General features: G+C 38.9%; 1 protein-coding gene across 3 annotated transcripts in view; it reads left to right on the top strand.

The window, feature by feature from the left end:
• Nucleotides 1-13,355, top strand: part of EP300 (E1A binding protein p300) — a 61,196-nt gene that overhangs the window by 33,831 nt on the left and 14,010 nt on the right. For all 3 annotated transcript variants that reach the window (XM_032688059.1, XM_032688057.1, XM_032688058.1), the window contains 12 exons: nucleotides 296-373; nucleotides 1,188-1,297; nucleotides 1,791-1,946; nucleotides 3,016-3,456; nucleotides 3,946-4,134; nucleotides 5,024-5,180; nucleotides 5,718-5,836; nucleotides 7,144-7,383; nucleotides 7,936-8,024; nucleotides 10,479-10,559; nucleotides 11,708-11,764; nucleotides 13,120-13,197. In XM_032688059.1, coding sequence (XP_032543950.1) covers nucleotides 296-373; nucleotides 1,188-1,297; nucleotides 1,791-1,946; nucleotides 3,016-3,456; nucleotides 3,946-4,134; nucleotides 5,024-5,180; nucleotides 5,718-5,836; nucleotides 7,144-7,383; nucleotides 7,936-8,024; nucleotides 10,479-10,559; nucleotides 11,708-11,764; nucleotides 13,120-13,197 — 1,795 coding nt within the window. The remainder of the gene's footprint in view (nucleotides 1-295; nucleotides 374-1,187; nucleotides 1,298-1,790; nucleotides 1,947-3,015; nucleotides 3,457-3,945; nucleotides 4,135-5,023; nucleotides 5,181-5,717; nucleotides 5,837-7,143; nucleotides 7,384-7,935; nucleotides 8,025-10,478; nucleotides 10,560-11,707; nucleotides 11,765-13,119; nucleotides 13,198-13,355) is intronic.

Below are 13,355 nucleotides of genomic sequence, written 5' to 3'. Positions count from 1 at the left end.
AATGTTTGTGGACTACTGTTCATTGTTGTACCTTCAAAACGTACTTCAAACTTCCTCAGTTTCTGAAAGCTGACTAAGTCAGAGGATATTTCTATCAATGGGACATACTTACATTTTCAAGGAAGTTTTTGGGTTTGCCTCACATTTGGAGAACACTTTGAGTGTTTAGTAACTGGACTGCACACATTTATTTTTACACGTGGTTTTTAATGTGTATTTCTCACTGAAATGTTTGGTGGATAAATCCTGGTGTTCTTTTGGATGACATTAACTTATTTCGGTATCTTTTTTCCAGATGGTCCTCTTCCTGACCCAACTCTGATACGTGCCAATGTGCCAAACCAAATGATGAATCGCATGCAGGCACAGCCAGGTAAATATTTGAAGGAAGTTGGCAACTGTGATTTTTGAAGTAATCTTGGAATTGGGCAGCTCTTGCTGAAGTGTCATAGACCTTGTTTCATGTGCAGTTTTTCCATTTGGTTAAGAAAACAGCTATATTTTATAATGTTTACATAACTGTATAATATATATAAAACACTAATAGCATTTCATGATTTTGTGAATTTGAGCTGCACGTTAGCTGCTTGCTTTGTTAAATAAAGAGCTTTTGGAACTTCTGATCATGTGTACGTGGGGTAGTGGGGTCAGTCAAACATAGTGAGCCCAGCCACCTCAGGTGAGGATGTGTTGGTGGCAAAGAGAACGTGGTGAGAATTATTGCTCGTAAGAATGGGGCAGAACCTTTGTTACGCATTCAAGATGTGTTATAGCCAACGTGCAAAGTATGTGAGGAAGTGAAGATACAGTTTGAGATTTAATAAGTGAATTTCTAATATCTACTTAAGATAATGCAACTTTCTCTAGAAAGTTGACCTTCAACAGCCGGTGTGACATTTTTCATTATTTGTTGTGTATTCCAGTAGTTCTCTAACTTACGAGTTTTGGAAACAAGTCATTCAAGGGGAAAAAACTGTTCTGTATTCTGAAGGAGTATGGTAGCTTGGATGCTATATTTAAAATTATTCCATGTAATCAGTTGATAGAAGGCAAGATATGCTTGAAAACTGCTTGCTAGAAAGCAGAATTAGGAAGAAATGAACATCATTTCTTCTCAGAATGTTGAATGGTGACCAAAGGAGAATTCAGGCCTTTGTTTATAAGTGTTTTTTTGCATAAACTCACAGGAATGAATCAGTTTGGCCAGATGAACATGCAGCTGTCACCGATGGGACCCCGGCAAACCCCTCCTCTTCAGCACCCTGGACAGCTAAGTCAGGCTGGGGCCATGAACCAGGTCAGTGTGCCTTCCCTCCAGGGTGTTGAGCTTGCAGGTTTGCTTCTCTAGGCTGTGGCTTCCTTAAAAAAACAAAAGAAATTTAAAAATAAATCAAGAATCACTTCATTCTCTTGACCCTTTGGTTTCTGCCTTTTGCATCTCCTCTCAAAGATCTGTCTGATCTATGGCAAACCTTTAGATCCTTGTAGTAAAAATTGCCTAAAAATTAAGTTGAAGTGGCTTTTTGCTACCTCCTTAGAACAAGGAATAAAAATCTTAACTCACAGTCCCAATTTGAAATCAGTAACCTTTTACTTAGCTTATAAGATAAATTATCATAATTCCTGTCTTTTGAGAGGAACTGTAAACAGCCTTTGCATAGTGTATTCTAAAGATAAGTGGTAAGCATCAGCTTCTGCAATGGGATAAATGTTTGTTTTGGGCTTTTTCTGTAAAATGTTACGGTGGTATACGCACGTTGTGTGAAATGAGTTCTTTTCTTTTTCAACAGATGGGATTTTCTTCACGTATGCAGCAACCAGGAGTTGGCCAACCTTCTGGTCAGAATCAATTTCTACAACAGACCCAGTTCCCTTCTTCTTCCCCAGGAATGAACACAGCAAGCATGCCTATGACTCAACCTGGCAATCAGACACCAGTCTCTCAAGTAAGTTTCTGATTTCTGGAAGTGGTGTCAGTGGGCTTTGTCATATACAGGTTACATTTGTTCAGTTTGTAGTAATGGAGAACAACTTGTTTTCTCAAGAGCCATTTGGAATTATAGTCAACTGAATTCATTTATTGAGACTACCTTTTCCTGATGTAACACTGGGAATGGCAAGGGTGAAACATTAACTTGTTCTCAGGCTTAAGTGTTACAGAGGAATTGTTTTAGGTTTGTTTTTTATGGAGTAAAGAAGAAATCGTGACTCAGCATGCAGTAGCTAAGAATCTCTTGCCGAACAGCGAAGCAGCAGAGCCTGAAAAATTAAGAGGTGGCAAAATAAGTCATAAAAAGACACGTCTATCCAGGACCAATATGTGTTGCTGGCTTTGGGGGATTAGGAGGGTTGTCACTAGTAAGGATCTGAACTTACAGTCTAGCAGTTTCCTTTCTCTCCTTTCCCTCTCCCTTTTCAGCAAGAACCTTTCAGGCCAGGAAGAAGTAGGGAACGTCAGTTTGCTTCTCACTGATGCTTCTTCCTAGTTTGCAGGCAAGATTATTGTGGAGTTACAGTTTTATTTCCTTGACCAATACAATTTTCTTTTTTGTAATTTTGTTATGGTAGAGTTACAACTGTACTTATTTGTGATGATAAATTCAGTTTCTAGTCTTGGGGGTGGAGGCATGGGCACACTAAGTGTACTTGAATGCAGTTTTTTCACTGTGGTGTATTGTCCCATATTCAGGATGTAAAAATCTGCAGTTTTAGAAAGAAATGCTTTGCAAACTGAGAGTGTTGGTGTGCCATTCTTTAAATATATTAACAACTATAAGTTATTCTATTGAAACTTCTCTAAAAGAGATGACTAAATTATAAAACAGCCTTATGTTTGTGTAGACATAATAAATCAAATAGACCATTTCTGCTTTTGAAAGAGTTTTTAAAAATGAAGCTGATAGTCACATTTTTTAAAGTATGCTGTGAGAAAGCAGCCATTTGACAGTAATTTCTCTTGCTTTTCTGTAGCAAATGTGCATTTGTCATAGCAAATATATACCTTTTTTCCCATAGGCACAAATGACCAGCGCTTCCTGTCCTGTGAATTCTCCTGCAATGGCTCCAGGTTCTCAAGGGAGCCATATTCACTGCCCACCTCTTCCACAGCCTCCCATGCACCGAAATTCTCCTTCTCCAGTACCTAGCCGAACCCCAACACCTCACCACACGCCCCCAGGCTTGGGATCACAGCAACAACAGGCAGCAGCAGCTGCCACTACTGCCCCAACACCTGTTTCTCAGGCAATGCCACCTGGACCACAGTCCCAAACTATGCACCCCCCTCAAAGACAGACTCCAACTCCTCCACAGGCACAGCTGCCTCCACAAGTCCAGCCTCCGGTTCCAGTTACCCCTTCTGCAGAGCAACAGCAGCAACCCTTGTCACAGCAGAGCACGAGTGCATCTGTTCCCACACCAACAGCACCACTGCAACCTCAGCACCCCACAACACCTGTAAGGAAATACTTTAGTTTTGCTTTCCCTGCAAATGTTTAAGTGGAATGTTTAACCTTCAGTTGTGGGTTTTTGGTTTTTTTTCATTTTTGTACTCCTGTCACATTTAATCTCAAAATAGGGTATGTTTTTGTATTTTTCCATCAAGACAAGTCTGTAGATCATCTGGTGTTTCCAGAGAGGGAGTATTTTTCAGAATTCTAGTGCATGTTTTGAATTTCACTGTAAACATGGATGAAGTTTTTTGTTATGTCTACATGTGCATAGTGCTTGTATGCAACAGGGAGACAATGTCACTTTCTGTATACTAGGCCTTCCAGTGCATGTTTCTGATGCATGTTTTTCTATAGTTGAACTTGAGGGGAAGCAAATATAAGGACTAGAGTGCATTTAAACTCGGTGGAAATGTAATATGGGTAAAATGTAGATTAGAGGAAGAAAAATAAGTTCATTAGAAGCCTATTTGTAATGTGTGTTTTGTTCCCTCAGCTTTCACAGCCCGCTGTAAGCATTGATGGGCAGGTATCCAACCCCCCATCTACCAGCAGCACGGAGGTGAACTCTCAGCAGACTGTTCCAGAGCAGCAGCAGCCACCCTTGCAGGAAGTGAAAATGGAGATTAAAACAGATGAAGGGGAACCAGAGCAAACAGAGCTGCAAATGGAAGAAAAATCTGAGGTGAGATTGACCAGATGTTGGATCGAATATCTTCCTAGTGCTGCTAGATGCTTTGTCTCCGTGCAAGTCATTCTTTCCAGAGTTCAGTGAGAGCTGCAATTTTGATTGTCTTCATCTTATTCCTAAAGAAGGGTCTGTGTTTTCTGGTGAAATTGTGGTAGAAGCCAGTGGCCACAGGAAAGGACCAGTGGTAATGTGACTGCAGCTGTGAGGCTTTGCTTTGGTAAATGCTGATGTGAAAATGCACTCATGTCAGTCCTACAGCTGTTAAAATAGCAGATAGTAGGATGAGAGGAAATTGGCTTCAAGTTGTGCCAAGGGAGGTTTAGATTCAATATTAAGAAAAATTTCTTCACTGAAAGGGTTATCAAGCATTGGAACAGGCTGCCCAGGGAAGTGGTTGAGTCACCATTCCTGGAGATGTTAAGATGTGTAGATGTGGCACTTAGGGATATGGCATAGTGGTGGATGTGCAGTGCCAGGTTAATATTGGACTCAACCTTAAAGGTCTTTTCCAACGTAAATGATTCCATATGTACGTGATGGGCTGCTTTACTGGGCTTTGACAGCTTGTCACAGAGGACAGCTGGGATTGTGGCTACCAGTAGCGTCATCCTGGCAACCCTGATACGAAACACTGTTAGAACTGCCTGAAGAGCTGGAAGGTTACCCATGTGTCTACTTGGAGCTCAAACTTGCTACTACTACAGTGTTTAAAGATGCTTTATAACACATTTGCTCAAGTTTTAGGCAAGTTTTGAGTACAGAGAAGATACCTTTAATCTTAGGAAAAAGTGATGAGCGGAATGACAGATAGGTTTAAAGGACAGAAACATGGATGAGTGGCCTCCCAGGAGACTTAAGTGACAGGTTCCAAACTACTTTCCAGGTTAAAGTAGAACCAGTTGTAGAGGAATGTAAACCAGACCCAATGGAGCAAGAAGAGAAGAAACCTGAAATGAAGACTGAAGTACCAGAGGGGGAAGAAAGACCTACTACTCCAGCTACTCAGTCTTCTCCGGCAGCTGGGCAGTCTAAGAAAAAAAGTAAGCAGGAACACTGTTTTGACTGAAATTCACTGCATCTCACGAGAGAAATCTTGTGGGGTGGGGGGAAAACCTGGGCTTTCTTTTTTGGTACTTAGTAGGCTTATATGGATTGTCCTTTGTGGCTTTTGGACAAAAATATCTAATAATACATGTACTTATAATTGCCTTTGGGCAAGTTCTTTAAGGCTTTAGAATTAGACGCTAAGCCTTAGTAAAATTGTCAATACAGTAGAGATTTTAAATACTCAGTTACAGATTTTCTAGACATGTTTTTTCTTGGGGCCTCAGAGAGCTGCTGTATCTGGAATGTAAATCATCTACTCATTTTAGCAGTGGCTTCCTCTGATCTCTGTGTGTTCAGGTGATTGTTTTAATATCCTCCTCAGAACTCAGTGTTACGGAGGATAAACAAGCCTTGCTAAGTACCTTAAACCCATTGTCTGTAGTCTTTTTTCCACAGACCTCACATTTTCTAGTAGATTTCTTCCTTACAACTATTTCTGCTGTCTTTCTAATGTTGATTGTTTTTCAAAGTTTTCAAGCCAGAAGAGTTGCGGCAGGCACTTATGCCAACACTGGAGGCACTTTACCGGCAGGATCCAGAGTCTCTTCCATTTCGACAACCTGTGGATCCCCAACTACTAGGAATTCCTGTGAGTGCCTTAGCAAGATACTTTCCTGGCTTTAATTCAAAGCTACTGTATTTTGACATACCTGTTTGAGAAGAACTTAAGTCTGTCTTGTTAACTTATACTGATGTCTTTGGAGAGTTTTGGCTTAGGCAGTGGAACATAAAACGTTTGACTTAGGAAAGTTTGGTTTTGTGTTCATTTTGATAAATAAGCAGATATGCCATACATTGAAGTGATGACCAAGAGATCCCCAGTGCAGTGTGGGCTTTTTATGATTGTTGCTTCATGTTGCATTGCTTTTATTGCTGAATTTCATAGGTACCTCTCATGTATAAAACTTGTCTGAAGACATGGGAAATTAAGCAGATCAAGACCACTTAAAAAAAAATCCATCAAGGATACCTGTTATAGGAAAGGAAGAGACTCTTCATGTTATAGGCTGAATTTTCTGCTTATTTTACAACTGTCTTGAGAAGACAGTTATTGTTCAAGGATCTGTGTTTTAAAGTCTCCAAACTGACCACACAACTTCAGTATATATAAACAAACTTGTATATGTAGAAGTCCTGCTTAGGTGCTTCAGGCAACATTTTTTGCCTGAAAGATATTTTGTTTGGATTTGGGGTTGTTTGGGTTTTGTTTGTTTGTTTGTTTTGTTGGGGGGTGTTTGTTTGTTTTGGGGGTTTGTTTTGTTTCGTGGTGGGGTTTTTTAATATTTTTTATATTTTGGTGTTTTTTTATTTTTGTTTGAATTTTCACAGACACTGCGAAAATTCAAGATCTATTGTATTGCAGGCATTTATATATTTGCTAATGTTTTAACAAGGTTTCTGTCATATTCTGCAGACTTTTGTAGGAGAAGTTGCCTTGTAATTGATGGTGGATTGGACAAAGACATGGAGGAGTCATAATATCTTTTATCACAGAATAAAGTTATTTGGTTTTGTTAGGTTATCTGGTCTATTAAAACCAATTGCTTTCTATTAATGCTTTTGTGTATATCTTCAGATCACAATGGCTGCAAAAACATTGCCATTTTCTACTTTTTGTAATACTTGTTTTGCTGATTAAAATTAGAGTGGCTTTATTTCATCAGGAGCGAATGAGAAACAGCAGCTGAGAAATAAAGGAATAATGAAAAGAAAGCACTGGGGAATGATATGTGTTACTTAGAGATTGCATTGTGTGTGTCACAAGCAGTTTGACAATCAAGTCATGGAAGAAACAGTTTTTCATGATGAGAAGGATTTATATGCTGAGAATGCACATGCTGTCATGGCACAATGTAGTTCCGTAGTAGTGTTTTGATATGCTGCGTATTCTTGCAGGATTATTTTGACATAGTGAAGAACCCCATGGACCTTTCTACTATCAAGAGAAAGCTGGACACAGGACAGTATCAGGAACCATGGCAATATGTAGATGACATCTGGCTCATGTTCAATAATGCCTGGTTGTATAACCGCAAAACATCCCGGGTGTACAAGTACTGTTCCAAACTGGCAGAGGTGTTTGAGCAAGAAATTGACCCAGTTATGCAGAGCCTGGGCTATTGCTGTGGAAGAAAGGTAAGAAAATAAATATCTTTAGTCAGCTACTTACTTCCTTGTATTAAAGGGGAAAAATATGGCAGTTGTGCTTGTTAGCAGTTACAGTGTGTTAAAAATTCTGAAAGTTTACCAGGATTTAGCAATCCTGAGTAATCTGATTTTTGGGAGGTTTATGGATCTTCTATCTAGTGCTTAAATCATCTATTTGTATATAAGCCCTTGGGAGAGAAAAGTCAGTAACTGAGGCCTTATTTTGATTAGAGTGAACCCTTTTGCCATTGCAAATTAAGCAGATGTGGTTTTATTACTGCAGAAGTGCTGTATTTCACTGTATGTTGAGACTATGTATTTCCATTGTCTTGTTTTGATACTCTCTTTGTAGAAGAGCTAACTTGAGAGTAGCAGCCCACTGAATGGTTTTTTATGACTAGCATTTCATAGACGTAGCTGTACAGAGAGATCTGTGCACAGAGTAAGGTGGAAGTGTGCATTGTCTGGGTCACACTTGCTTCCCACGGAGAGCAAGTGACAACACGTATGAGTGCTAAGACAAGACATTCCTCTTTGCAGTTGGAGTTCTCGCCACAGACTTTGTGTTGCTATGGCAAACAGCTATGCACGATCCCTCGAGATGCCACTTACTACAGTTACCAGAACAGGTAAGGAAAGCTCACGTGGTGCGGTGTTGTGCATGCTGCGATCAATCTGTTACAGGTGTGCATGTGTTTACATAGACACCCTCTTTCTATGTGTATGCCTTTGTGTTTTAAGATAAAAACTTCTGCTGGAAGTGCTCTTGAATAGTTTGCCTTGTGTGTTAATAATGATTTCTTTCTGCGAAGTTCACTGCAGCCTTTGCTCTTCTTCTTTTGTTTACAGAAATGTGATGTTTTACTACATTTTTATCCTGCAGTTAATTAAATCTTCAGTTACCTACAAATCATACATACAAGTCTGTTGCCTTTACTTCCTACTATGCAGCAGTATTTTTCATGCAGAACACTGAGTAAACTATGCAGCAAGTATATTAATGCTCGTAATACATATTATTCTTGACAAGTCTGTTTTTCTCGTGGTGTTAACACTGAAGAGCAAACTTACTTTTGAATTGCACATCTTAATTGGAAGATCTGTGTATTCAGATCTTCAGCAGATTGATGCTTGCTTTTTCTCACGAAGATTCCTAAAGGGCATTGTCTCAGCAGTAGCTGTCAGTAACTCTGTAAAATGCTGTCACTTTTACAGCTCTTTTGAATATCTTTTTTACTTTGAGTTTATTAAAGGATTTAAACCTATTTGACTTCTGAAAGAAAGTTTCTTGCTAGGCATCTCTACTAGTTGGGGAAGTGAGGCAGGAAGAAGCAGGGAAAGTCATGCTTTAGCACTGCCATATCTCCTGGCCTGTCACGAGAACACACCTGATAGAGCAGAGGACTGGTTAACTCCAAACTATGTCACCTCCATCCATTTATTTAATTCCTGCTCTCTATTCATTCCAACACATTAAACAAACAAACAAAAACCCCAAAGCAAACCAGAACAACAAAAACACTAAGGATTTTACCTGAAAGCCAAGAATATTTTGCAAGAATTGTAGGTTTTTTCAAGCAACCAGTAAGATGAAAGCAACCAAAGAACTACACATTATATCTTAACCTTTAAAGGCTTTATAAAGGTTTATAGCAGTGACTGGGGGTTTTTAAGCTTCTTTCCTACTTTTTCCACTCCTATTGTATCCCATAATAATTATTGTAGTTTTAGACTTATATGTTGTGTAGAGCTTTTCATATCATGTCAGTATCTTCTGCTTATGTTTGTCTGTGGGCAAGTTCTAGATGGACCAAATTACTCAAATCTGAGATGTTTTATGTGTTTTCAGACATCAGAAGGGAACGTTTGCACTGTAACAGGTGCATACATGTGTCTTGCAGATTACATTGTAAATACACATACATATATATCTATTGACTGAAATGTATAATTCCAGAAGTACTGTTCTCTGCGTTATCTCAGATGAAAACTGAGAGAGGGTTGGGACCTGTTGTTCTAGCCTAATAGCTGCTATATTATTGGTTTGTGTGGCTTTATAATGAACTTGTTTGAATTTTCTTTTATTTCTTTTTATTTTTAGCTGTCTTATGCACTCAATTAACATGCCTTAGTGATAGAGAGGCTACAGTTTTAGAACATTTTTGAGGTCTAGGGTAGAATCTTGAATTAATCTCTATTCAAGTACAAATGAAATAGTTCTCTCTAATGCTTGCTGTAGTGATGGCTAGACTGTTCTAGCAAACTGGGCTATGGCTGAATCATATCCACGTAGAGCATTATGTGTGTAGTTAATGTTAACATAGAGTTTAACAGTTCTATTAATTGGTCTGTAAGAATTTTGAGGACAGACTTTATTGTTCTTGAAGTTTCTGATGTTTAGCTTTCCCTTTCAACTGGGAGAGAATCATGTGACCTTTCAGCATTTATACATTTAAGATGGAAGACTGTCCCTCTTCCATTGATCTCCTGCAGATCCTCCTGCCAACAGAACTGCTGTGCTGATGTACAAGTCAGAGTAGCAGTTCCTCCTTCCTTCTGCTCTTTCCCCCTGTCTCATTTTAATTCTTTGCTGTACGTGGCATGGATTATTAAAATGAAGAGGGTATGGGTATGCTAAAATGGAATACTCTTGTTTAATTTGTTTTAATTGTTTGCTGCTTGTGAACCCATTTGAGATTTAATGCTAATCTGTGCTTTGCCTTGGCTTTCTGCTTTGTGTTGTCTTGTCCTGCTTCTATGTTTTTGTTTTTGTCCTGCAAACCCCCATTTCTTTGTTTGTGTGTGTGTGTTATTTTTTTAATTTCTCCTTCATGCTTGTCATTGTCTGCACTTGGCTTGATTGCGCAAAAAAACAAAAAAAAATCCAAACCAAAAAACCAAACCAACCAAACTCAATGTGGGGCCCATAAATCTGCATCATTGAATATCCTTGTCGCCGTTGATGACCTGCTCTCTGCTCCTGTCCCTTCCTTGGCCTGCTGTGATTGGTGGCTCCGTTGCTTGACTTGGGCTGTGTTGTGTGGACGGAGCAGTTCACCCAAATATGGCCTTCTTGCTGACAGGTATCATTTCTGTGAGAAGTGCTTCAACGAAATCCAAGGGGAGAGCGTTTCTCTGGGAGATGACCCATCACAACCTCAAACGTGAGTTATTTGTGTTTGCTTGGGCTGTGCATTCATAAGCTGTATCATGGCCTACAGGGCTTTCTCAAAAGGAAGGAGTTTAGCTTTAGGTTTTTAGGCTACTAGAAGGAGGACAATATATTCTTCATAAAAGCCTCGGCTTGTGCTTGTCTTTAAAATCTGGACTGACCAAACTAGTGAAAAATAAGCACTTAGTGCTTAAAATTACAACTCTACCAATAGAGAGGAAAGAAGAAAATGGCTTTTTCCCTGAGAAAAAGTGAAAGTATTGTACTGCAGAAAAATAACCGTGCCTGCAGGCGAGTAGGTGACAGACATAACTTGAAATGTCAAACGTACCATTTTCTTTATACACTGGCTATGCTATTAAACTTGTATTCAACATCAGGGTGTTTTTCATCCAAATCACAAGCAGGCAACCTACTTCTGCCATACAGACCTTTCACTGTTGCAGTACCATCTGCTTATGAGAAATGTTGTGCAGTTGTTGAGAACACAGTAAAAGTCTGTGCATAGATTTAGTTTCCTTTTACCATGTTGGTGTCAAACTGTTGGGACAGTCTTTGATTTTGTTGTACCCTCCTCACACCTACCCCCCAGAAAAAGCTTGAAGTAAAATTTTGGGAAAATGCTGTAGGGAAGTTAAAGATAGTGTATATAGTAATGGCTGGGCTGGGGTTGCAAGGTTTGGAAGCTGAAATACATCCTTTGAAGTTAATGTTGGAGGAGAGCTAGGGGAATCTGAAATAAGACAACTTACCTCAGTAATTAAAGATAATTGGAATTCTCTGCCTGCAGAGTATGAGAGCGTATCAAGTAGTCTTTTCACTATTAAATACTGATCAGACCCATCCAAAACTTGAATGTCAGCAAACTTTAACATTCATCCTGTAGTAAAACTGAATAAGGGAGCAATATTTTTCTATACAAGCCGTTGTCCCATAAAAAATGTTTTCCACCGAGAGTTGAGTATCATATACTCTAGTTGTCTGTCACTGTGTAAAATACAAATCCTTTCCTTGCAGTACCAGTGAGTGTTTAAAAAAATCTCCTTGCAAGTTTTGTCTTGGTTTGTGGATAGGTGTGGTATGGCATGAATGTTTGTTGTCTTGCGTTAAAACTGAGTTTTATTGCCTGTTTCTCCATAGCACGATAAACAAAGAACAGTTTTCAAAAAGGAAAAATGATACACTGGATCCTGAACTGTAAGTATTGCTGTTGCACTTTGAATGATGCTTATTTCATTATAATTATTTTGTAAGAGATATGTTATTCATTCACAGTCAGCTTTGTCTTTCAATGTTTTCCAATTTCACGTAGCTCTGTTAGCTGGCAGGGGCTGCTCAGTGAGCAGCATATCTGGCGTTCTGTGCTGAGAACCCAAACCACAGCACAGCTGTACTTTGGAAATACATAACACTGGATGTATGTGCTGAAATTACGCCATTTTGTTGTCTTGCATGTAGATTCGACAGAAGGATGAATGCAGATAGCTCTACTTTGAAACCTTGTGGTAAATGCTGAAGTCTCAGAACTGATTTGAGTCAATTGGCAGTAGCTGTTGGTGCTGGTTTTTTTCTAGCAGTTGTATGTTACAGACCTGTACTAGAAGGAAAAGTTAAGTTTTGAATCAGCCAGTTCTCTTCTGTACTGTTCTGGAATCAGAACTGTAGTCATTCAGTAATGTTAAGATGATGGTGACTCAGCAGCTTTTCTTTATATTCCTGAGAGAGTTTTTTGAAGCTACTTTATGTGGTCCCTCCATTATACACCTGTGTGACTACTCTGCGAACATTATCTTCATTCTCAAATGAATCAGCAAAAAGGATATTTATTATTCCTGCACCATCCTTCTAAGGGCATAAGAGTCAGCCAGTTCTTCTGTTTTACAGAGACCGTGGGAAGGAGAAAATAGTAACTTGATTCATAACTTTTCTTTCCCTTTGTTAAAGTGAAGATAGAGCCTAACACTAGAATATAAACCTAATTTACAGTATGATACTATATGCTCTATGCAGATTACAACTATTCAATCAAATTCTCAAACTCATAGATAGGCATGTTCAAAAGGAGTCAGATTGTCCTGATACCTGAAGCAACCTTAGGTATTTTGGGGAATTATATTCACCAACATCTGGGAAGTAGACCATATCACTTACCTCAGTTGTCCTTAAATCTCTGCTAGTCTTCTGAAAGTGACTTGGATATTGCTTCTGTTTTCTTCCTTCCCACCTTTCTGCAGTATATCTGCAATGTACCCCAGGGTTTGCAGTTTACAGATTTTATCCTTAGAAGGTCTTCACTTTTAAAGAAATGAGTGGATGGCAGTAAGACAAACCAATGGTAATAATAATGTGTCCCTGCATGGTCTGCCTGATTTGAGCTGACGGGTTCTTAATTCGTTCTGGAGGCTATTCTCAGCATAGATGTACCTTTTGTGTTATATAGGCTCTAAAGCCTAAATGCTAGAAGTCCTCTAATTAAATATTATAAAATATACAAGCAAGTCATTATACTACTAACCTTTGCTGCCCTTTGCGCTTTTTTTTGCCTTCTGCAGATTTGTTGAATGTATAGAGTGTGGAAGAAAAATGCACCAGATCTGCGTTCTTCATAATGAGATAATCTGGCCTTCTGGGTGAGAAATTTCTCCTTATTAAGTAGAGAACATATTTAGTATTTACTAAAGCTAGTGCTTATAAACTTCCTTATATAGGTTATGTTTAAAAGAGTGTCTAATGGAAGGAGTTGCATTCCCTGAAAATTTTACACAATCTATAGGATAACATCAAATTT

Source organism: Chiroxiphia lanceolata, chromosome 5, assembly GCF_009829145.1.
Source record: "Chiroxiphia lanceolata isolate bChiLan1 chromosome 5, bChiLan1.pri, whole genome shotgun sequence".
Classification (NCBI taxonomy): Eukaryota; Metazoa; Chordata; class Aves; order Passeriformes; family Pipridae; genus Chiroxiphia; species Chiroxiphia lanceolata.
The sequence above is the reverse complement of the archived record's forward strand: the minus strand, read 5'-3'. Positions and strand labels throughout refer to the sequence as shown.